The sequence below is a fragment of the Ranitomeya variabilis genome, chromosome 5 (genome assembly GCF_051348905.1).
Source record: "Ranitomeya variabilis isolate aRanVar5 chromosome 5, aRanVar5.hap1, whole genome shotgun sequence".
In the NCBI taxonomy this organism is placed as follows: domain Eukaryota; kingdom Metazoa; phylum Chordata; class Amphibia; order Anura; family Dendrobatidae; genus Ranitomeya; species Ranitomeya variabilis.
In genome coordinates, this window is record NC_135236.1 from 430,824,393 (window position 1) to 430,851,317 (window position 26,925).

At 41.2% G+C, this 26,925-nt stretch overlaps 1 protein-coding gene across 1 annotated transcript in view; it reads left to right on the forward strand.

Moving 5' to 3' along the window:
* The window catches only part of TRHDE (thyrotropin releasing hormone degrading enzyme), a 1,510,236-nt gene that overhangs the window by 967,762 nt on the left and 515,549 nt on the right, over positions 1-26,925 (forward strand). The window contains exon 7 of the mRNA XM_077265293.1: positions 14,745-14,810. Coding sequence (XP_077121408.1) covers positions 14,745-14,810 — 66 coding nt within the window. The remainder of the gene's footprint in view (positions 1-14,744; positions 14,811-26,925) is intronic.

The window sequence follows — 26,925 nt, forward strand, 5'->3', positions numbered from 1 at the left end:
TTGACATTTTTGTAAATAAAATATTCTAGTATTTTGACAAAGTTCACTCTTTGTGAAGAAAAAATCAAGCAAGAAAAGATGACACTATCTATCTTGGCATTTCTTGTTCTTGTTAGAACTGAAACAGTTTGCTGTCATATAAAACAATCAATAAAGGTTTACAAGCTACATAGAATGAAATACCTAGTGATATAGGGCAACATCTAAGTTATTTAACTTATAAATAATAGGTTATATTGGAGCTGCAAGAAATTCCGGCAAGTAATGTATTGCATATGACAGCAATCTCCTTTATTATTCTTATGTGTGACATGTGGAATAGGGTGGGAAGACGGAAGCCTTTCCTTGGAAATAGAAACATCCAAGACCTACTACATTTTGCCAAAACCTACTTCAAATCTGTCAAAAACATGTAGGAAAATGTATTATGGTCTGATAAGACCAAGGTTGAACTTATTAACCATAATTACAAAAGATATGATTAGATTACCACAAAGAGAACACTGTGCATCACCAAAAGAACACCAAATCTACAGTGAAGCATGATGGAGGCAGCATTATTTTTTCTGCTGATTTTAGGCAACTGGAAATAAGGCTTTAGTCAAGGTGGGAGGAATTATAAACATTTCCAAACATCAGTCAATTTTGCAACAAGACTTTAGTACTCTGCTAAAAAGCTGAAAATGAAGAGTAATTTCACCCTTGAGCATGACAATGACTTTCAGCATACCTCTAAATTGATAAAAGAATGGCTTTACCAGAAGAAGATCAAAATTGGATTTAAATGTCAAGACTGGGCTAAGATATATCTGAAGACAGATTTTTCATAGGTTCTATGGACTGATAAGTTGAGAGTGACTCTTCACAGATCAGATTATGAATCCACAGCTGGATCAGTAATAAGCTCAGACCTCTAATGCTGTGGGTTTACATTATTAACCCCTTTCCGACATCAAGCGTAGCAGTATGCCAATGACAGACTCACTTCCTTTGATGTGGGTTTCGGCACTGAGCCCACATATTTTCTGGTAAATGTCAGCTGTTTTGAACGGCTGACATGTGCCTCTAACAGACGCGGATGGAATTGCGATCCACCCATTGCTGTTAACTAGTTAAATGCCAGCAAGCACGCTGGAATCCCACCCATCAGTGCCCATGTCACATGACCACGGGTCGCTGATCGGTTGGCATGACAACCAGAGGTCTCAAGGAGATCTCTATGGTTGTCACTGCCAGATTGCTATGAGCGCCGCCTGATGGTCAGCGCTCATAGCAAGTGAGCATTTCTGCTGCATACAGGCAATCTGGTCATCGCCTGTATGTAGCAGAGCCGATCGGGTTATGGCAGCTTTTAGTCTCCCATGGAGATTATTGAAGCATGCCAAAAGTAAAAAAGTTTTTAAAAATATTAAAAAATTAAAGTTCAAATCACCCCTCTGTTGCCCCATTCAAAATAAAAAACCCTCACCTATACATATATATAATCTACCTGATTTATTAATATAAAAAATGAATTTACCCTATCGATAAATGACGTAATGAGAAATAAAGTAAAAACGCCAGAATTATGTTTCTTTGGTCACCGAAACATTGCATTAAAATTCAATAACGGCTATCAAAAGATCGTATCTGCATCAAAATGGCATTATTAAAAACAACAGGTTGGCGCACAAAAAATATACCCTCACCCAGCCCAAAATCACAAAAAATGGAGACGCTATGGATATCAGAAAATGGCACAGTTTTTTTTCTTTTTCAAAAAAACTTGGAATTTTTTTCACCACCTAGATAAAATAGAACATAGACATGTTTGGTGTCTATGAACGCATAATTGCCTGGAGCATCATAATGGCAGGTCAGTTTTAGCATTTAGTGAATATAGTAAAAAAGCAGAGCAAAAAACAATTTTGGACTTGCACTGTTTTTGCAATTTCACAGCACTTTTAATTTTTTTCACGTTTTCCAGTACTCGATATGTTACAACCAATGATGTCGTTAAAAAGTATTGCTCATCCTGCAAAAAACAAGCCCTCACATGGCTATTTTGACAAAAAAAGAAAAAAGTTATTGCTCTGGGAAGAAGAGGAGCAAAAAATGAAAATGCAAAATCAAAAATACCTCTGGCAATTAAGGTTAAAAGTGAGGTTGGTGGACCTTTTGAGGTTCAGGATGGACTCAAAATAAACTACAAAACCTGCTACCAATTTTAAGAAGACATTTTCTTCAAGCAATGGTACAGGAAAAAAAACTTTTAAGAAACCCAAGACTTTTATGCAGGACAATGCTCCATCACATGCACCAAAGTATTGCACTGTATGTCTAGAAGAGATGAGCAAATATATTTGGATTACGATCGCCAAACATAAATTAGGTAGGAATATGGTACATTCAGATTTGTAGTAGGTAACATGAGCATTTTTCTTGGAATCGGAAAAAGTCAGTAACATTTAGTAAGAGATAGAGGAAAATCCGTCAATTCATGTGCCGCGCTCAGTAAAGTCACAGCGTGACAGGTTGGAATAGAATAGATAGAATAGATATATACCCATAGAAAACATAGATATAGATGTCAGTGACACACACATATACAGCTCTGGAAAAAAATTTAGAGACTATTGCAAAATGTTCAGTTTGTCTGATTTTTCTTTTTATAGGTATATTTTTGAGTAAAATGTAAATTGTTCTTTTATTCAATAAACTTCTGACAACATGTCTCTGAATTTCCAAGCAATACATTTTGTATTTTTTTTCTGAAAAGGAGAAATGGTGAAAATAAAAAAACAGTGCTTTCAGACCTCAAATAATGCAAAGAAAACAAGTTCATAATCATTTAGAAACAACAATACTAATGTTTTAACTCAGGAAGAGTTCAGAAATCAATATTTTGTGGAATAACCATGATTTTTAATCACAGCTTTCATGTGTCTAGGCATGCTTTCCTCCTGTCTTTCACACTGCTGCTGGCACACAAATTTAAGCGGTTCTTCTTTGTTTGATGGCTTGTGACTAGGGTTGAGCGACTTTTACTTTTTCAGGATCGAGTCGGGTTTTGCGAAACCCGACTTTGTCAAAAGTCGGGTCGGGTGAAATAGGCCGATTATTGCGAAAAGTCAGGGATCCGACCGAAACACGAATCCCAATGCAAGTCAATGGAGAATCAAAGTCAGCAGTGAGTGGAGGACAGGAAAACACCAACAGAGCCCATTTAATGCCAAAAACAAAAATTCTTGTTACTTAAGCTTGTCAATCTTAATTTACCTTATAATAATAGTTAGCCATTGAAAATTTGGGGGTCATTTGGCAACAGTTGTGGGGGGAGTAGGGCTGGCTCAAGTTTTTCATGGGCCCAGGAAACGCGGACTATGTCACGGCGGTGGAGCAGGGAGAGGTAACTATTTCAACTTTGCAAGTGCTGTGATCCTGAGCAAGCAGGGGGGGCACACTCGTTCGCATTGCCACTGGCACAGGGCCCCTCAAAGTACGGCGTTGTGATTGATGGCAGGGGCGCCTCCCACCGGCAGAGACACTTTTGCGTACTATGAGGGGCCCTGTGCCAGTGGCGTCGCCAACGAGTATGCCCCCCCACCTGTTGAAGGAACCTGCACTTTCATCTGCACCTTCCTCTTTGTCCCCGTGTAAGGTGGTATAGTATGTGGGAAGGGGAACCAGACTTTCTGCAGGGTCAGATACTGGCTATGTAGAGTGCAAGGGGAATGTAGTGGTCTGGGTCAATGTACCGGCAGACTCATCTAGCAGTGGCTGGGCAAAGGGCAGGATGAGGAGGAAACACAGATATAGGCCCAAAGAATAAAGTAGGCTAAATGCAGTTCAAAATTGGTAACAGGAGTAAACAGGCAGCACTGCTTTGTTCAGTGGAGGAGAACAGCAAGGAGCGGCAGACACCGTTAGTAGGCCCAACCAAACCAGTAGGCCAAATGCAGTTTTAAAATTCCTATAGGCCGAAAGCCTGAAGATTGAAGCTCAGGAGAAAAACGCACGAGAATACCAAGGAGCGGCAGACACTGTTAGTAGGCCCAACCAAACTAGTAGGCCAAATGCACTTTAATATGTGATATTGACTGCAAATTGAGGCTCTGCTTTGTGCAGTGAAGGACAGCTGTATTGAGTGGCGCAGACACATGTAGTAGGCCTAAATTAAAAAAGTTGGCTCAATGCAGTTTAAAATGGGTAACAGGGGTACACAGGCAGCACTGGTTTGGTCAGCAGAGGACGATTGCTAGGAGTGGCGCAGACAGACTTACTAGGCCTAAAATAAAAAAGTAGGCTCAATGCAGTTCAAAATGGGTAACGGGTACACAGGCAGCATTGTTTTGGTCAGCGGAGGACAATTAGTAGGAGTGGCGCAGACAGACTTACTAGGCCTAAAATAAAAAAGTAGGCTCAATGCAGTTCAAAATGGGTAACAGGGGTACACAGGCAGCACTGGTTTGGTCAGCGGAGGACGATTGCTAGGAGTGGCGCAGACAGACTTACTAGGCCTAAAATAAAAAAGTAGGCTCAATGCAGTTTAAAATGGGTAACTGGGGTACACAGGCAGCACTGGTTTGGTCAGTGGAGAACGATTGCTAGGAGTGGCGCAGACAGACTTACTAGGCCTAAAATAAAAAAGTAGGCTCAATGCAGTTCAAAATGGGTAACGGGTACACAGGCAGCATTGTTTTGGTCAGCGGAGGACGATTAGTAGGACTGGCGCAGACAGACTTACTAGGCCTAAAATAAAAAAGTTGGCTCAATGCAGTTTAAATTGGGTAACAGGGGTACACAGGCAGCACTGGTTTGGTCAGCGGAGGACGATTGCTAGGAGTGGCGCAGACAGACTTACTAGGCCTAAAATAAAAAAGTTGGCTCAATGCAGTTTAAAGTGGGTAACAGGGGTACACAGGCAGCACTGGTTTGGTCAGCGGAGGACGATTGCTAGGAGTGGCGCAGACAGACTTACTAGGCCTAAAATAAAAAAGTAGGCTCAATGCAGTTCAAAATGGGTAACGTGTACATAGGCAGCATTGTTTTGGTCAGCGGAGGACGATTAGTAGGAGTGGCGCAGACAGACTTACTAGGCCTAAAATAAAAAAGTAGGCTCAATGCAGTTCAAAATGGGTAACAGGGGTACACAGGCAGCACTGGTTTGGTCAGCGGAGGACGATTGCTAGGAGTGGCGCAGACAGACTTACTAGGCCTAAAATAAAAAAGTTGGCTCAATGCAGTTTAAAATGGGTAACAGGGGTACACAGGCAGCACTGATTTGGTCAGCGGAGGACGATTGCTAGGACTGGCGCAGACAGACTTACTAGGACTAAAATAAAAAAGTTGGCTCAATGCAGTTTAAAATGGGTAACAGGGGTACACAGGCAGCACTGGTTTGGTCAGCGGAGGACGATTGCTAGGAGTGGCACAGACAGACTTACTAGGCCTAAAATAAAAAAGTTGGCTCAATGCAGTTCTAAACTGGTAACAGGAGTAAACTGGTGGCACTGCTTTGTTGGAGGAGGACAACTGGAATAAGTGGCTGACACAGTACGTTGGCCTAAATAGTAAAGCAGACTAAATGTCTGCAAAAAAAATGTTCGTAAATAAACAGGTGGCAAAGCAACGTACAGGGGTGGGTTCCTCTGCTGAGTACCAGATAGTGGTAGTTCGCGCACAGTATTCACAGGTCAAAATGAAGGGCATGTTCCCTGTATATATTTACTATCATCTCTCAATTTGTATTGGCAGTGCCATTGAAGGATTTAACAGCACCAACTAAACAGCGGTGGAGCACTGTTTGAACTGGGGGGAAAACACTCATTCGTGGGCGGCGGTACGGGCCCAGGGCCCCTCATATTATGACGGTGTGTCTGACGTTGGGTGTGCACCCCCACCGCCAGAGACACTTAATTGTACGATGAGGGATCCTGTGCCAGTGCCGTCGGCCAAAAGTGGGCACACCCACCTGTCCAGACACACGGCACTCGCACGGGTGCTTGCACCAAGTGGTGACCACGGGCCCGTGGGGGGAGTCAGCCCATTTAGGGAGATGTTAAAAATGGCCTATGGTGGACATTCAGCAGCAGCAAATGGAAGAATTGGAGCAGTCAGTAAGAGGAGTCCAAAAGCAAGACCTTTTTAAAGGAAAGCTACGTGTCAGCAGGGAAAGGTGGGGCAAAAGAATTTGAAATCCATGATTGGTTCATTTTAATGAAGGTTAGATCATCAACATTTTGGGTAGCCAGACGTGTCCTTTTTTCGGTCAGTATTGAACCAGCAGCACTGAAGACTCTTTCTGAAAGCACACTGGCAGCAGGGCAAGCGAGCTCCTGTAATGCATATTCTGCCAATTCAGGCCAGGTGTCTAGTTTAGATGCCCAGTAATCAAAGGGGAATGACCTGTCAGGGAGAACATCGATAAGGGAGGAAAAGTAGTTTGTAACCATACTGGACAAATGCTGTCTCCTGTCACTTTGAATTGATGCAGCTGTCCCTGTCGTGTCAGCGGTCATTGAAAAATCACTCCACAACCTTGTCATAAAACCCCTCTGTCCAATGCCACTTTTGATTTCTGCACCACTAGCACCTCTGCCATGTAGCCCCCTACGGCTCGTGTGAGAACCATCACCGCCGCTGTGTGCTGGGAATGCCAGAACCAAACGGTCTACAAGAGTTGCTTGTTTGGTAGCCAATATTTGCTCTAGGTTCTCATGTGGCATGATATTTTGCAATTTCCCTTTGTAGCGTGGATCCAGTAGGCAGGCCAACCAGTAATCGTCATCAGTCATCATTTTGACAATGCGGGGGTCCCTTTTTAGGATACGCAACGCATACTCAGCCATGTGGGCCAATGTTCCAGGTGTCAATTCACTGCTTCTGCTGGGTTGAGGAGCACTTTCTTGCAAATCTACATCACAAGTGTCCCGCAAGAAACCTGTACCAGACCTTGCAACGGCACCAGTTTCTATTGCCCCTAAGAAGCTCCCTCCTCCCATACATATTCAACCCCATCATCCTCCTCCTCATCCTCTTCGTCCGCTACCTTGTCCTGGACAGTTCCCTGACCAGACAATGGCTGAATGTCATCAAGGCTTCCCTCCTCCTCGGCTGCAGACGCCTGCTCCTTAATGTGCTTCAAACTTTGCATCAGCAGACGCATAAGTGGGATGCTCATGCTTATGATGGCGTCGTCTGCACTTACCAGCCGTGTGCATTCCTCAAAACACTGAAGGACTTGACAGAGGTCTTGTAGCTTCGACCACTGCACACCAGACAACTCCATGTCTGCCATCCAACTGCCTGCCCGTGTATGCGTATCCTCCCACAAATAAAAGACAGCACGCCTCTGTTCATACAGCCTCTGAACCATGTGCAGTGTGGAGTTCCACCTTGTTGCAACATCTATAATTAGGTGTTGCTGTGGAAGATTTAGCAATCGCTGATGGTTTAGCATACAGCTGGAGTGTACGGGCGACCAGCGGATGTGCAAACAAAGTTTTCGCACCTTCAGGAGCAGGGCTGGTAACTCCGGATAATTTTTCAGGAAGCAGTGCACCACCAGGTTCAAAGTGTGAGCCAAGCAAGGTATGTGTTTAAGTTGTGAAAGGGCTATGGCAGCCATAAAATTCCTTCCGTTATCACTGACTACCTTGCCTGCCTCAAGATGTACACTGCCCAGCCATGACTCACATCCTTGCTGCTAGAACTCGGCCAGTACTTCCGCGGTGTGTCTGTTGTCGCCCAAACACTTCATTTCCAACACAGCCTGCTGACGCTTACCACTAGCTGTTCCATAACCTCGTGTGCAACACTGGCAGCTGCGGATGGAGTTGCCAGGCGACTGCGCTCTGTGGACGAGCTGTCGCTTCTGGAGGAGGAGGAGGAGGGGTGTCGAACGCCTACTGCCAACTGTTTCCTAGACCGTGGGCTAGGCAGAACTGTCCCACTATGGCTGTACCCTGTGGACCCTGCATCCACCACATTAACCCAGTGCGCCATGATGGACATGTAACATCCCTGGCCATGCCTACTGGTCCATGCATCTGTGGTGAGGTGCACCTTTCCACTGACAGACTGCCTCAGTGTATGGACAATGCGGTCTTTGACATGCTGGTGGAGGGCTGGGATGGCTTTTCTCGCAAAGAAGTGGCGACTCGGTAGGTCATAGCGTGGTACTTCATAGGCCATCAGGTCTTTGAAAGCTTTGCTTTCGACCAACCGGTAGGGCATCATCTCTAATGAGATTAATCTGGCAATGTGGGCGTTCAAACCCTGTGTACGCGGATGAGAGGATGAGTACTTTCTTTTCCTCATGAGAGTCTCTTCTAGGGTGAGCTGGACAGGAGACCTGCAGATGGTGGAACTAGCGGTGGTGGTGGTGGTGGACATGGCGGATTGAGAGACAGTTTGTGATGTTGGCCTACATACAGTGCTTCCTACCAAAAACTTTCTGATTCCCTGCCTGCTTTGGCCTTGCGACGATCCCTCCACATTTGCTGCTGGTGGTGTCCGAACCGGTGGGCTTACAGTGAGGCAAGCAATGTAGTGTTGCTGACTACCTTCATTCTGACCAGGTGCACCAACGGTACAGGACGTTTGGTAATTAGTCCATACGTACAAGTCTATAATCACTGCACTCTTTGCGACAATATTATGCTTCAAGTGAAAAACGTGTTTATTACAAGTGAAGAGGCGACAAGTACAAACGTTTCGGCCACTCTGTGGCTTTGATCACTGAGTCGCTAGGAAAAAATAAAAACAAATATACATAAGATTCACAATACATACAATATATACAATATATACAAAAGGAGCCATATAGTACATGGCATAGTGAGCATACTAAGGGATCGAAGCCATGTCAAAAGGGCTAAATGACTTGGGGGATAACTTCTAAGGGGATCCTCAAAAGGATAAAGGACATTTAGGTAGAGGCAAGAAAAAAGTGGTTGCTATGTATTAATTGGGGATGACTGATTACAGTGTTCAATTCTATCTGGATCCAGGTGGTAAGAGGGAGCGACAGAACCACTAAGTCAATAGAAAGTGATGTAGGGACATACCGTAATGGAGGTGCTCTTCCCCCAATGGCTGCCAATCTGGGTCAAGAACTGGGTTATCTATCACCTCCTCCTCCACAATGTCATGTGCACCTTCCTCAGTGTCACCGTGTAAGCCGGTGCTATAGCGTTCGGGACAGGGCACCATAGTCTCATCATGGTCAGATTCTGGCTCAGGAAACTGCGAGGTCAATGTAGTGATCTGAGTCAATGGAACAGCATCATAATCTAGCTGTGGCTGTGCATCAGTGCACTCCATGTCCGATTCTTCTTGTAATGGGCAGTGTACAATTTCCCTTTCTAACCCTGGCACGGTATGGGTAAAGAGCTCCATGGAGTAACCTGTAGTGTCACCTGACGCATCCTTCACTTTTGGTTTGGGAGAAGGACACACGGAAACGTCTTTTTCCGGACTGGAAGCATCCACTGACGACTGGCTGCTCTTAGATTTTGAACTTTGGGAAGAGGAGGCGAAAGAGCTAGAGGCTGAGTCAGCAAGGAAAGACAAAACTTTTTCCTGCTGCTCCGGCTTTAAAAGCTGTTTTCCTACTCCCAGGTAAGGGAGCCTTCAAGGCCTTGTGTAGCCAGATGATGACGCAGGCTCAACACCTCCAGCCTTAGGTGCTAATGTGCTTTTGCTACTACCACCAGACGCAGCACCACCACCACCATCAGTACTAGCTGGCAACCCACGCCCATGGCCTCTTCCACCAGACTTCCTCATTTTTTTGGGGGAGACACTGAACCACAACTCTGGCCCAGTGGTATAACACAACACTATGAACGTGGCAGAAAGTGGCTGCCTGATATACGACACACTAGCAGTACAGCAGAATATAAACTGTGTAAGAATTACTATCTCACTTTTGGGGCAGACACTGAACCACAACTCTGTCCCAGTGGTATAACACAACACTATGAACGTGGCAGAAAGTGGCTGCCTGATATACGACACACTGGCAGTACAGCAGAATATAAACTGTGTGAGAAATACTATCTCACTTTTGGGGGAAGACACTGAACCACAACTCTGGCCCAGTGGTACAACACAACACTATGAACGTGGCAGAAAGTGGCTGCCTGATATATGACACACTAGCAGTACTGCAGAATATAAACTGTGTGAGAAATACTATCTCACTTTTGGGGGGAGACACTGAACCACAGCTCTGGCCCAGTGGTATAACACAACAGTATGAACCTGGCAGAAAGTGGCTGCCTGATATACAACACACTAGCAGTACAGCAGAATATAAACTGTGTGAGAAATACTATCTCACTTTTGGGGGGAGACACTGAACCACAACTCTGGCCCAGTGGTATAACACAACACTATGAACGTGGCAGAAAGTGGCTGCCTAATATACGACACACTAGCAGTACAGCAGAATATAAACTGTGTGAGAATTACTATCTCACTTTTGGGGGGAGACACTGAACCACAGCTCTGACCCAGTGGTATAACACAACACTATGAACCTGGCAGAAAGTGGCTGCCTGATATACAACACACTAGCAGTACAGCAGAATATAAACTGTGTGAGAAATACTATCTCACTTTTGGGGGGAGACACTGAACCACAACTCTGGCCCAGTGGTATAACACAACACTATGAACGTGGCAGAAAGTGGCTGCCTGATATATGACACACTAGCCGTACTGCAGAATATAAACTGTGTGAGAAATACTATCTCACTTTGTGGGGAGACACTGAACCACAACTCTGGCCCAGTGGTATAACACAACACTATGAACGTGGCAGAAAGTGGCTGCCTGATATATGACACACTAGCAGTACTGCAGAATATAAACTGTGTGAGAAATACTATCTCACTTTTGGGGGGAGACACTGAACCACAGCTCTGGCCCAGTGGTATAACACAACACTATGAATGTGGCAGAAAGTGGCTGCCTGATATATGACACACTAGCAGTACTGCAGAATATAAACTGTGTGAGAATTACTATCTCACTTTTGGGGGGAGACACTGAACCACAGCTCTGGCCCAGTGGTATAACACAACATTATGAACGTGGCAGAAAGTGGCTGCCTGATATATGACACACTAGCAGTACTGCAGAATATAAACTGTGTGAGAAATACTATCTCACTTTTGGGGGGAGACACTGAACCACAGCTCTGGCCCAGTGGTATAACACAACACTATGAACGTGGCAGAAAGTGCCTGTAATTATTATAAAAAAAAAAAAAAAAAAAATTACCGACGCATAATGTGGAAGCGCCGCACAACGGGGACAGCGGACGCTGTTTTTCAACGCATCCGCTGCCCCATTGTGATGTGCGGGGAGGCGGGGGCGGAGTTCCAGCCACGCATGCGCAGTCGGAAATGCTGGACACGACGCACCAAAAAAGTTACATGCAACGTTTTTTGGTGGCGACGGTCCAATGCAACACGACGCAACCGTCGCACGACGGTTGCAACGTGTGGCAATGCGTCGCACTGCGTCACTAATGTAAGTCAATGGAGAAAAAACGCATCCTGCAAGCACTTTTGCAGGATGCATTTTTTCTGCAAAATGATGCATAGTGACGTGCAGTGCACGATGCTAGTGTGAAAGTAGCCTTACATTACTATGAGAAAGTGTAAGGGCTCGATCTGGTGAGTAAATTTGAATAGAATTTATCTCCTTATACCCAGATAAGACCCTATTGCTCTTTTATTTTCTTACAGTGTTTTTTACTGAAAAACTGGTTGAAAGCATGCCAAGAAACATGAAAGTTGTGATTAAAAATCATGGTTATTCCACAAAATATTGGTTTCTGAACTCTTCCTAAGTTAAAATATTAGTATTGTTGTTTCTAAATGATTCTGAACTTTTTTGCTATTTTGACAATTTCTCATTTTCTGAAAATAAATACAAAATTTAGTGCTTGGAAATTCGAAGACATATTGTCAGTGGTTTATAGAATAAAAGAGCAATTTTCAATTTACTCAAAAATATATCTATAAAGAGAAAAATCAGACAAATTGAAAATTTTACAGTAGTCTCTTAATTTTTGCCAGAGCTGTATATATAGATCTCAGTGACACATACACACACACACACATATATATATATATATATGTATATACAGTATATTACATAGAAAGATAGAAGAAAAGCCAGGAATTCATCTGCCGTGTACTGTAAAATCACTGCAGGAGCCAACAGAATAGAAGAGACGAATTACATGCAGTAAATACATATAGAATAAATAGATGTATATATATATATATATATATATATATATATATATATATATATATATGTCAGTGACAAATACAATTAGTGCAGTGTGCAAATTACTTTACATGTATTTAATTAGTAAAATATAAATTTTCAGAAAAAAAGGCATGAGCTCCCGTGCAATTTTCGTAACCAGCAGAGGGAAAGCCAATGGCTGAGGGCAGATGTTTATAGCCTGGAAAGGGGGTAATACCCATGGAGCTTCCCAGGCTATTAATATCAGCTCACTACTGTATACTTAGCCTTTACTAGCTATGAAAATGGGGGACCCTAAAAAAATGACATAGGGTCCCATATAATTAATAACTAGCAAAGGCTATGCAGACATTTGCGGGCTGATAATAATAGCCATGGATACTGCCCCAGGCTAAAAATGTCAGCTCTCAGCTGTCCCAGATAAGGTGCATCTCTAAGATGTGCCAATTCTGGCACTTAGCCTCTCTTTTCCCACTTGCCCTATAGTGGTGGCAAGTGAGGTGATAGTTGGGGGGATTAATGTCACCTTTGTATTGTCAGGTATCACCTTTATGCAGAGATGCTTCTAATACATTTGTCATAGGATGGGTCCAGCTCTGATACATCTAGATGGCAGGCTGCATGATTGCATGATACAACCATGCAGCCTGCTGTACAGCAGATACAGGGTTTGAGGTGTGGGTGAGTACCTAGGGTACTTCTGGTGGCAGCACATCCTGGGCTATGTTTGTTGTTATTACTGTCAGCACAGTGGTGCTTTCCTGCAGTGGGACTCCCTGTGTGGCTATTTCTAGGTCTTTGTTGGATCCCATCCAGAATCTGAATTAGCAGGGTATTGGCTGGTAAATCATCCACCTTGCATTCCATTAGGATGAGGCTTTCTGGGCAGCAAAGCTCATTGATGGATCTAACAATGATCTGCATGCAGTAGTCTTCAGCCTCTCCAAACACAGAGAGCACGCCAGCAGATCCAACAGGACTGGTCCATGTCTGCCACTTTTCTTCTGCCTCCTTGCTCCCATCTCATCTCCTCCTCTTCTCCCATCGATTGATTCTGTTGTCCCTTAGAGATGCACAGCCAGGATACCCTGAGAAGCATCTAGAACAGCTGAAGGGTGCACAAATCAGGAAGCAAAATGTACAATTCCACTGTCCTGGAACCTGGTGACTGGCACTGTAGTGCATTTCATGTGCCACTTCATAGAAACACAAAGAAGCCCTTCACCTCCTTTGTAACTTCATGTCATTGCCCCTGCTGAGCCTGAGAGCAAATAGGCCCCCCTGTTTGTCCATGGCCCCAGCACTTGCTCGGGTGTGCTGAGTGGCGACATCAACCTTGTTTATTACATTAACCTTTCATATTGACCAATAACATAAATAATAGATGTACACATTGTAGTATACAGTACATATGTAATAATAATGGAGAATATTACAGCTCTGGCAAAAAGTAAGAGACCACCACATCAAAACCCTGTCATTTGCAGCCCAATCTCCAGACCTGAACCCCATTGAAAATCTCTGGAATGTAATCAAGAGGATGATGGATAGTAACAAGCCATCAAAGAAGCGCAATTTTTGTGCCATGAGCAGTGTGAAAGACTGGTGGAAAGCATGCCAAGATGCATGAAATCTATGATTAAAAATCATGGTTATTCCACAAAATATTGATTTCTGAACTATTCCTCAGTTAAAACATTAGTATTGTTGTTTCTCAATGATTATGAACTTGTTTTCTTTGCATTATTTGAGGTCTGAAAGCACTGGGTTTGTTTTTTTTTTTTTTTGCAATTTTGACCATTTCTCCTTTTCAGAAAAAAACCCAAAATGTATTGTTTGGAAATTCGGAGACATATCAGAAGTTTATAGAATAAATGAAAAGTTTACATTTTACTCAAATATATACATATAAAGAAAAAAATCAAACAAGCTGAACATTTTGCAGTGGTCTCTTAATTTTTGCCAGAGCTGTATACATTATAAGAAACAAAATTTCGTATAATATAAGATAAAGAGATGACACTATCTGATAAGTGGGAATGTGGAAAGGACTTGGGGAAAAAAACACAATTGGGCAGCAGACTTACCATATAGGATTGAATTATTTTTATGTACACCTCCAAATATAGCCCTATACACACACGCAAAGAAACCGGCAATCATATACGTGTGTGTTACATTGCATTTAGGGGTTAAACAGCAGATATAAGTAACCTTGACAGCTCAGGTTGAATAATATATTACCATACGAGCAGTTCTCTGACAAAAAATGCTGTAAATCTAACTTAACAACATGTGTGCCACATAGCAGTACTGTGTACAAAAGTTGCTTCAGGGTAAAACATTGCAAACGGTTTATTGAACGTATCAACCAAAATTCAGACAGTCATGTTTGCATCTATCTTTATAAGACAGAGTACCTCATTTTTTTAATTGAGTCTGAAGTATTTTCTTTTCTATTTTATCCACAGGGAGCAGCTTTAATTCGAATGCTAGCTAATTTTATGGGCCAAAAAGTATTTCAAAGAGGACTACAGGTAAGTTAATTCTTATAAAAGTAGCATACTCTATATGACAGTACTGATTTATTTTTCTTAATTTATTTGCAATATTAAAGCCATATCTTGGATGGATGGAATTTATATAAATTAATGATATGAGGCACTTTGTAGAGTCAATAAAAATGATTGTAAGATTCATGTGAGAAAAGTATTAATGTTGATACTAAACCTTATTTGTGAATAGACAAAAGGGAATGGGAAGCTATGAAATTGGTTTATATTTTTCTAAAATGTGAAAAAATAAAGTAGTTTTTTTGGCGGGGGGATTTTTGAAGAAAAAAAGAAGGTAGAATGACACACAAGCAGCAATGTCCAATATAAATTGATAAATCTTGTTTTGTTTTTTCTTTCTATCATTAAGAACAAGTTGGAAGGGTTGCATATAATATTAATGACATATCCAGTATATACTTCATCAATATCACATGTATTGATTACCTTTTCATTAGATGGATCATCACTATCAGATCATCTGTTATTAGGTCTTGTGGAGGTCAAATGTGAAATCTAAATGGAGCTTTGCAGAACAGCCATGTTCAACCTGTAGCGACCTCTGCTGAGAGCTGCTGATTTCCTTAAATTCAAGAGAATATAAATTGATTTACATCTCTCAATAACAAAATACATAAAATCTTGCAGTTTTTTATGCGCTTGCCGTCTGCTTTCATTAAAGGCTACGTGATTCTTTAAAAAAACCTGCATTTTTAGGAGGCACCCACTGTTTCTCATGATGAAGTTTGAAATTTTGGTTTTTGGGTGTCCAGCCCAGTGATATGTGGTCATCAACAAATTGTATTTTCTGTTAGTACAATTTAAAAGGAACCCGTCATGACTAATGTCATCTACGTAAACCATCTCAAATGTTAACTGTGTCCTGCAATGTCATCAGGACTTCACTGTGCATGCAGTTCATGGGAATTACAGTCCTTGCACAAGATCTCAGGCTCAGGTGGAGCAGCATGTTGCAGAAAGTAGAGACCTGTCCATCACTAGCAGGAGGCGGGCAGTGAGCAAAGAATGAGAGAGGCTGGAGAGTTGTAAGTGTACTTGTGAGCTCATTTGCATAGACATTTGTTGATGTATTTCTAGATAACATAGAAATAGACTTATAATACAATGTTATGGACATAACCAACATTTCAGGTGCTTTTCATAGATGACCCTAGTTTCTAGTCTAAAAACTTACATTCAGGTTTCTTTTAAACCTTTAAAGGATAAGGACACCTTAAATGACATATTTATGTTACCTAAATGAAAAAAATTTGGCCAAATTTTCTTTTTGCAATTAGGATACATTAAGTAATTTTCTGTATTTTCAGCCTTTTATATTCTTTGTATTGCATTATTCATTGCTGGCTGTAGAGTAAATTTACTGTGAATATGTCAGTAAGCTTGTTCTGACAGGGGTAAGGATGAGTGGATCTATGAAAGTTTGAGTTCTGGTACCCAACCTGAACTTTATTCCAAAGTTTGATTTGGGTACCAGAGCTGTACCCAAACTTGATCCAGAACCTGAACTCCATTGAAAAGCATGGGGACCTGGAGTTTGCGTCAGGGTAAGAAAAAAATCTTCTCTCTCTTTGTCTTTCTCTCTCTGAAGCAGACTTACGCTGGAACTTCATACATTGCAATGGACTTCCATGGAAAGTCCTTGATCAGTGTTTAGCACTTTACACTTACTGTTGGGTATGAACGCCAAACTTTTACGTTCATATTCGCTCATCTCTAGACAGGAGAGTGAATAACTGTTTACTTAGTACTTCTGATACTTAGTATTTCTGATCTCCTCATGACATAGCTAATTTCCTTTTTTTCCTTTTTGTTTTTTATCCCCATCTTTGAAGAGCCATTACTTTTTGTAATTTTTTAGAAACGTGCAAGGGCTTGTTGCTTTGTGTGACAAATTGTACAAGAAAATGGGAAATAAATTCCAAATGCGGTGAAATTGCGAAACGAACATTTTTTGGCAATTGTTTTTGCAGCATATATTGTATGGTAAAAATAACTATGCAGTATGATTTTACTCATCAGCATGATTACGGCGATGCCAAAAAATTGACCGGTTTTTCTTCATTATTTTTGTAGTAAAAAAAAATCTGAATTTTGAAAAAAAAATGTTTTTTGATTGCGTCTTCATTTTTCTAAAGCTGTAAAGTTTTAAATTTTTGGTCGATGGAGCTAAGGGGAGGATTTTTTTTCATGGGGTGACACAATGTTTTTTATTGATACTGTTTTGGGATAGATATGTCATATTGATCACTTATTACAGCATTTTGTTGCTAAATTGTTGCAACAAAAATAAACTACAATATTGTCATTTTTTATTTTTTTTTCAGTTTGTGGTGTTCACTGATTGGATTAATTAGGTTTAAAGTTTTGTAGATCAAACTTTTCTAAATGTGATAAAAACACATGTGTATTTTAAAAATATATATTATCTGTATTTATTTCTTATCATTTTTTTAAACATTTTTTTTTTACTTTTCACTGTATTTATTATTCCCCTTAGGAGACTTGAAGCTGAGATTGTCTGATCCTGTGTAGTATACAAAGCAATACTACAATGTTGCTGCATATAGTAAAAATCAGTCTACTGTGAAACTCAACTTCAGGTTGGGTTTCAAGAAAGTTCCAAAATGAAAGGCACAGAAGTTTTCAACTGGCCCCAGGCTGTTATAGCAATCAATTGGCACCAAATGATTGCATCATGGAAGAGCAACTGGATGCAGAGAATGATGTGCCACCATTGTCTCTGCACAGTTAATTCCACTGCCAGTATGACAGCGGTATTCAACAAGTTGACAGTTGCAGGTGGAGCTCCAATCCATGTGTGACTGTTAGAGGCTGGTGGTGGCTGTAACACACAGCCATTACTTGCTGGGTATGGGGCAAGCCCCACCCATGAGCTCGTGCCATACACCCGTTACCAACATATATGTATAACGGCTGTCAGGAAGGTGTTAAAAGCCTGCTTTGAGTGTGGTATTCTTGTCACAAATTTATTTAGAAAACATCTGGTGTGTAAAATAGGATTTCTGAACCTGTGAGGTTGGCCTTACTAGTGAGATCCTCCTTTGACCGTGAGGTGCAGTTTGAGCAGACAGTTTGAACAGAAGTGAATAATTACTACATATACCTTCCTATGGTTGAACCAGTCATTGTCAATTACTTTGTGGTGTAAAATATTTTGTAAAAAATGTCACTAAAAGCTTTGTCAAGTTTTCATTCGTCAGACAAAATTAAAATAAATGCAAGTCAAAGTTTATTTTCTGCCATGTTTCATTAAAATTAGAGTTGTATATTTTTTAGGGTTGTGCAGAAGCAAGAAAATGTTTTCTAATTCTTCAGCATTACTTTTACAGCAAAGATGAAAATTGGCTTTGTGATAGTTGTGTGACAGTTTTTTTTACAAACAAATCTACATTAACCAATTTAAAGCAAACAGAAAGAACATTAAAAATAAACAAAAACAATGAAAGTCATTTATTCTTATGAAATCTGTTTTGGGGAAATCATTTTACAGTTGGCAGTGGATGATGAATTATTTATAATGTGGTATGCTACTTAGAAATGTCCCTTAAAGTAAATTGATGTTCACCCGAAATACAATTATGCTAAGATAGAGAGAGCAATCAATCTTATCTGCTCTTGGTGAGCTTTTTTTTTGGAATTTTAAATAAACTAGATTCGGGATCAGGTCACATTTAGCACCCTTGTCTTAACCCTTAAACCTCATGAAGCACAAAAAGAAATATAACAAAATAACAATTATGCAAGGTTTGGTGCTTTGAAGAAAGCCTGTCTGCTTTAGAAATATAATTTTAATATGATTTGCTATGACTGTTTTTTAACTGCTCCTCATAATCTCCGGGAATACATTGTAGAGATTGCTATATAAATCTGCTTATTAGATGTTTCCCAAAGGGGGCAGTAGAAATAAGAATCTCCGATAAGCTAAGCCTAATTAAAGCTTTTATAGACACATACCATGAGAGCTAAATTCTATTGTAATGTTACACTAATTCCCAAAGCGTTTACTTGTCTCCCATGCCAAAGAAGGTTAAAACTACAATTGAAAAGCAGTGTTGGCTTACTGGGTTTTAGAAAGATTTTAATTCTGTTCTGTTACACATTTCATATTGTATCTTTCAGAATAAAATAAATACTGAGAATACTGTGACCTTTTTTCACAGCTATTTGATTAAGTATGTTGCAGAAACATTGTGTCATGTGGGGTAATTATGTTTTGAACTTTGCTCTTTCACATGGACTTGACAAGGGGTGAACTTAATAAGGGGTGGACACAATTAATAGTCTCATTAATATTGCATGCTATCTATAGTTGTATGTATACACCAGCACTTACAATGAGCGATATTACGTAATAGTATTATTATTATGTAAGTTTGGAACCTGTGATGAGTATGAAAGAAAACATTAAAATCTACCTATCAGTATTTTTTTTTTACACTTTAAAGGTGTCTGTTTATTGATGCTGATCAGTGGGTATATTGGTCTGATAACCGTTACTGATCTTTCAGTACACTGCTCTGATGTGCACAGCCCCTGCATTAGCTACTTGTGCTGAGTGGTGGCTTGATAATAAGTCTATACATCCATTTACTATTCTCCTAGAAACATAAAAAATATTAAGTGTGCTATAATTGACTTGACGAACAAGATAGTTACCCAGTCATTTTTACCATTTGTGAAACTAGAAAAACTAAGCCCTTCTTAATTATATGGATTAAAAAGTGAGAAATAAATTACTCTTATACCATGTGCACACATACAGTATTTGGTCATTATTTTGCCTAAGTATTTGCAAGCCAAATTCAGGAGTGAAACAATTGGAAATATAATATATATATAATTATAATATAATAATTTTAATAATATAATAGTTATTATGTATAGTATATATAACAGAAACACGTGCACCACCTCAGTATTTTCAACACACTCCTAGTTTTGGGATACAAATACTGATGTAAAATACTTATCAAATACTCAACTTGTGGACGTGGCCTCAGGGGACAATTAAAGTGAAAAATGAAAAATTGCAACCGCAGAATGAATTAGGAAAATATTGCTAAAATAACATAAATATTATCACACTTAGCTGTTTTTCTAGCATGTTGTTTTTCAAGACAGAATTGAGACAGATTTTTCTCAAGAAGTTAAAAATTGCCAGTTAAAAACACATGGGCAATTCATTAAGATGCTTACGCCAGAAATCTGATGTTAACACCTTTATAAGTTGCAATATTTTTATGCAACTTTGTGTCATTTTTGTGCAGCCAGCTACTGGGCGAGACATGAAATGCCTGTGAAATTCATCATAAGGAGCACCTCTAATGGGATTAACATGCTCTTGAAATGAAGTCCAGCTACAGGTTGGCATATATTTCAGGGGACAGCACACTCTGGATCTCAGACATGTTTGATTCATTAAGTGATCCACTTAATAAATCAGGTCAGTGTAATCTAGCTAGTGCTTCTACATCAGTTTTAATAAATCACCCTCATGTCATAGCGAAGTATAATAATAATGAATAGATAAAGTAAAAGCACAATATACAGTTTAGCAGCTTTAAGAAAAATATGAAAACACAATAAAAAAATAAATTAACTCCTTCACCTCCCAGCCTCTTTTCACCTTCCTGATGAGGCCAATTTTTTTTTAATCCTAACCAGTGTAATTTTATGATGCTATCACTCTAGCGCAATTCAATATATTCCAGTGATTCTAAACAATTTTTTTTTAAATTGACAAAAAATTTGAATATTTGCATTTTTCAAACTTTCAATTTGTATGCCCTGAAACCAGGTCACTATATCACACAAAATAGTTAATAAATAACATTTATCACAAGTTGACTTCACATTGGCATCACTTTTTTATATTTTTTAGCTAGGAAGTTAGAAAGGTTAAAAGTTTATCAGCAATTTCTCATTTTTTCAACAAAATTTACAAAACCAATTTTTTTATAGACCACATTCCATTTAAATTGACTTTGAGGGGCCTATGTGACAGAAAATACACAAAGGTAACATATTTTAAAAAGTACACCCCTCAAAATTCTCAAAACCCCATTCAATAAATGTATTAACCCTTTAAGACTCCACCATAGTTAAAGCAATATGGAAGAAAAAAACAAAAATGTTACTTTTTCACACAAAAATATTACTGTAGCCCTAAATTTTGCATTTTCAAAAGGGTAACAGGGAAAAAACTGGTCATCCAATTTATCGTGCCGTTTCTCCTGTGTACAAGAATACCCCATATGTGTTGTAAAACTACTGTTTGGGCACATGGCAGGGCTCCAAAGGGAAGGAACGCCATTCAACTATTGGAGAGCAAAGTTGGCTGGAATAGACAGCTGACAGCATGTTATGTTTGCAAAGTCCCTGACAATCCTTATCACTCCCCACAAATAACTCAGTTTTGGAAATGACACTCTCAATAAATTTACCTAAATATGTGGTGAGCATGTTCAATCTGCAGGTGCTTCACAGTATTTTACAATGCTGAGACGTGAAAAAAAAATCACACTTTTCCCTCAAATGTGTTGCTTTTTATTTCCATGAGGTTATCAGGTGGAAGTGGAACATAGAATTTGTTGTGCAATTTCTCCTGATTACGGCAATGCAGCATGTGTGGTGGATAGTGTTGAGCATTCCGATACCGCAAGTATCGGGTATCGGCCGATACTTGCGGGTATCGGAATTCCGATACCGAGATCCGATACTTTTGTGGTATCGGGTATCGGTATCGAAACAACATTAATGTGTAAAAGAAAGAACTAAAATAAAAAATATTGCTATACTCACCTCTCCGACGCAGCCTGCACCTTACCGAGGGAACCGGCAGCGTTCTTTGCTTAAAATGTGCGCTTTTCCTTCCTTCCGTGACGTCACGGCTTCTGATTGGTCGCGTGCCGCCCATGTGGCCGCGACGCAACCAATCACAGCAAGCCGTGACGTAATTTTAGGTCCTTCAGTATTTTAAAATTACGTTCCGGCGTTGTGATTGGTCGCGTCGCGGTCACATGGGCGACGCGACCAATCACAAGCCGTGACGTCACGGGAGGCAGGAGACGCGCGCATTTTAAAATGTGGAGTGGAGCCTGCTCAGCGGAGACGTCGGTCCCAGTGTCTGGCTCAGGCTGATACTGGGTCACTGGTTACTACTGTTCTTCCAGGCTCTGCATTTGTAGCCAGTACTGGTCAGCGGCGTTTTTGGGACCAAGTCCTGCTTTTCCCCTTCTGAGCATGCCCAGGGTAAGAACTCTCATTGGAGGTCGGGGATCACATGCTCAGATACTGCAGCAGCTCCCATTGGTCCTCTAGGAAGGTCCTGAAGTTGCTCACGTATTGTATCAGCTCCCATTGGTCCTCTAGGAAGGTCCTGAAGTTGCTGCAGCTATAAAAGGTTCGCATGGCCACACGGCCATGCACTAGTATCAAACCAATGTCTATGAGCTCTTCGCCAGTGTGGTCACGTCTGGATGTGGTTAGGGTTTGGCTGAAATAAGCCCCTAGAATACCGGCACCTCCAGTGAGGAGTTGTTTGTCTGTTTTCTCTGACTGCATGACCACAATTTGCTCTGGTTGGTAGCTGTGTACCTCTGTGAGGTTAACAGGGCACAGCATCTTGTTCCTAGAGACTCTGTGGAGTTAACAGAGTTTGCTTATACCCAGGGCCGTATTTAGATTTTCTGCTGCCCTAGGCACTTTTAGTGTTGCCTCTCCCTTTGATGAGTATGACACTATTGGCAGTGACTTTGGCAAGAATCGCTGATGTGAAAGTAGCCTTTTGCAGCAGATCCAGCAGTTTTTCTGCATATGCCGCGTTACAGATCACTTACGGCAACACTGCGTTCAGCCTCATTCATTCCCTATGGGATTTGCGGCACTTGCCGTGATCTGGCAAATGCGGTACCATACCTCCCAACTTTTGAAGAAGGGAAGGAGGTATAAAGTTTGCAGCGCTCGTAGTGCACCGCAAATTTTAGGCCATGCCTCTGACCACACCCATTTCACAACTAGTCTCACCCATATCCACGTCCCAACCACAGCCATTTAGCACTGCTGATCACACTGTTTTATCTAATATATAAAGCTGAATGTGTGTGTGTGTGTATGTATGTATGTATGTATGTATGTCCGGGATTGGCATCTGAACCGTAGCAGCTACAGCCACAAAATTTTGCACAGTCACACGTCTGGACCCCGAGAGCGTCATAGGCTATGTTGTGAGGTGAAATTTTAACCCCGCGCTTTCCAATTCACCAAACAATTTTGCCCCTATCTACATAATGGGGAAAAAGTGAAAGGAAAAGTGTTGGAGGCGTCGCAGCTACAGGCACAAAATTTTGCACAGTCACACGTCTGGACCCTGAGAGCGTCAAAGCTATATTGTGAGGTGAAATTTTAACCCCGCGCTTTCCAAGTCACCAAACAATTTTGCCCCTATCTACATAATGGGGAAAAAATGAAAGGAAAAGTGTTGGAGGCAAATTAACAGCTGCCAGATGTGAACAAGGGGGACTTAAAGAATGACAGCGATGGCACCAAAGAGTATATACTGTACAGTTGCTAAGGTGGGGCCCCAACATGGGATAATCACACCACCACGGGGATATGAACACACACACAAAATGCGCCACACACTACCACGTGCTCGAACACATATACCACCCTCAGTGCACATTTCACCACACATACACCAACCTCGCCACATAAAAGTAGAAACACAAAAGTCGCCGCTCAAAACTCGCCACGCGCAAAACTCTCCACATGCAAAACTCGCCACACGTGCAAAACTCGCCACACGCAAAACTTGCACACGCAGAAAAATTGCCACACGCAGAAAAATTGCCACATGCACAAAAGTTGCAACACATGCAAAAGTTGCCTCACACAAAACTTGCACATACTCAAAAGGCACCACACATAAAACTCGCCACGCGCAAAACTCGCCATGCGCAAAACTTGCTGCACACAACTTGCTACACTAACCTGTCACATGCAACTCGACACACAAAAAGTTGCTACACGCATGTCGCCACACAAAACTCATCTCACAAAAGTCCCTACATGCATGTCGCCACACGCAACTCAACACACACAACTTGACACACGAAACTCGCCCTAAAACACACACAAGTCTGGTATCCTTCAAAAATAAAAATCTGATTAATAAGCAGACAAACTACAAGAGCAACAAATGTACCATATAGGAATCCGGCAGCTGTCAGTCACATGACCAGTCTATTATGTGTATGTGTGAGCTAATATATACTGCCAGGGGGTGGGCTTACTGTTGGCTGGGGATTTATCAGGCTGCCATTTTAGCTTACAAATACTGAGGTAAAAATACTGACCAAATAACGTGTGAACGAGGGCTAATACAGGAGGAGATGGCATACAGCTATATACTATATACAGGAGATGACACACAGGTATATACTATTTACAGGGGAGATGACACACAGGTATATACTATATACAGGAGGAGATGACACACAGATATATACTATATACAGGAGAGATGACACACAGGTATATACTATATAGAGGAGGAGATGACATACAGGTACATACTACATACAGGAGGAGATGACATACAGGTATATACTATATACAGGAGGAGATGACACACAGGTATATACTATATACAGGAGCAGATTACCTACAGGTATATAGTATATACAGGAGGAGATGACACAGGTATATGCTATGTATAGGAGGAGATGACATACAGGTATATACTATATACAGGAGATGACACACAGATATATACTATATATAGGTGAGATGACACACAGGTATATACTATATACAGGAGATTACATACAGGTATATCTAATATATAAAGCTGAATGTGTGTATGTATGTATGTGTGTATGTCCGGGATTGGCATCTGTACCGTCGCAGCTACAGCCACAAAATTTTGCACAGTCACACGTCTGGACCCCGAGAGCGTCATAGGCTATGTTGTGAGGTGAAATTTTAACCCCGCGCGTTCCAATTCACCAAACAATTTTGCTCCTATCTACATAATGGGGAAAAAGTGAAGGGAAAAGTGTTGGAGGAAAATTGACAGCTGCCAGATGTGAACAATGAGGACTTAAAGAATGAGAGCGATGGCGACAAAGAGTATATACCGTACAGTTGCTAAGGTGGGGCCCCGACATGGGATACTCACCACACACGGGGATATGAACACAAACACAAAATGCGCCACACACTACCACGTGCTTGAACACATATACCACCCTCAGCACACATTTCACCACACACACACCAACCTCGCCACATAAAAGTCGAAACACAAAAGTCACCACTCAAAACTCGCTACATGCAAAACTCGCCATATGCAAAACTAGGCTCACGCAAAACTCGCCACACGTGCAAAACTCACCTCATGGAAAACTCACCTCATGCAAAACTTGCACACACAGAAAAATTGCCACATGTACAAAAGTTGCACCACATGCAAAAGTTGCCTCACACAAAACTTGCACATACTCAAAATGCACCACACATAAAACTCGCCACGCGCAAAACTCGCCATGCACAAATCTTGCTGCACACAACTTGCTACACTAACCTGTCACATGCAACTCAACACACAAAATGTTGCTACACGCATGTCGCCACACAAAACTCATCTCACAAAAGTCGCTACATGCATGTCGCCACACGCAACTCAACACACACAACTTGACACATAAAACTCGCCCTAAAACACACACAAGTCTGGTATTGTCCTTCAAAAATAAAAATCTGATTAATAAGCAAACTACAAGAGCAACAAATGTACCATATAGGAAATACGGCAGCTGTCAGTCACATGACCTGTCTATTATGTGTATGTGTGAGCTAATATATACTGCCAGGGGGGAGGGCTTCCTGTTGGCTGGGGATTTATCAGGCTGCCAATAGCAACCAATCACAGCTCAGCTTCTATTTTGCTACAGTTAATTAACCTGAGCTCTGATTGGTTAATATAGGCAACAAAGACATTCTCAGTATAACAAAGCTAATATATGTTGTGAAATGCTTCTATTTGCTTAGTTTTTGCCTTTTAATAATTACATTTCTATCTATTTGTTTTGTGGTTTTTGTGTGCAGAATAAATTTTTGTTAACACATTCTATTTTGCTAACAGCAGTCATTAACCCGGGCGAAGCCGGGTAGTACAGCTAGTATACAATAATTATAAACAAAAAAATATGGCCACACAGTGCTCCATACTGTATAATGGCCACACATGATGCTCCATACTGTATAATGGCCACACATGATGCTCAATACTGTATAACGGCCACCACACATGATGCTCCATACTGTATAATGGCCACACACAGTTCTCCATGCTGTATAATGGCCACACATGATGCTCAATACTGTATAATGGCCACACATGATGCTCTATAGTGTATAATGGCCACACATGATGCTCCATAATGTAAATTGGCCACACAGTGCTCCATACTGTATAATAGCCACACAGTGCTCCATACTGTATAATGGCCACACCTAGTGCTCCATACTGTATAACGGCCACACACAGTTCTCCATACTGTATAATGATCCCACATGATGCTCAATACTGTATAACGGCCACACATGATACTCCATACTGTATAATGGCCACACATGATGCTCCATACCGTATAATGGCCACACATGATGCTCCATACTGTATAACGGCCACACATGATGCTCAATACTGTATAATGGCCACACATGATGCTCCATACTGTATAATGACCGCACATGATGCTCAATACTGTATAATGACCCCCTGTATGCATGGCTCATCTCCCTCCCATCCCATATGCATGGCTCATATCCCCCCACCTCCTGTATGCATGGCTCATATTTCCCCTCCTGTATGCATGGCTCACATTCCCCCCGTATGCATGGCTCATATTCCCCCCTGTATGCATGGCTCGTATTCTTCCTTTATGCATGGCTCATATTCCCCCTCCTGTATGCATGGCTCATATTCCCCCCCGTATGTATGGCTCATATTCCCCCTGTATGCATGGCTCATATTCCCCCCTGTATGCATGGC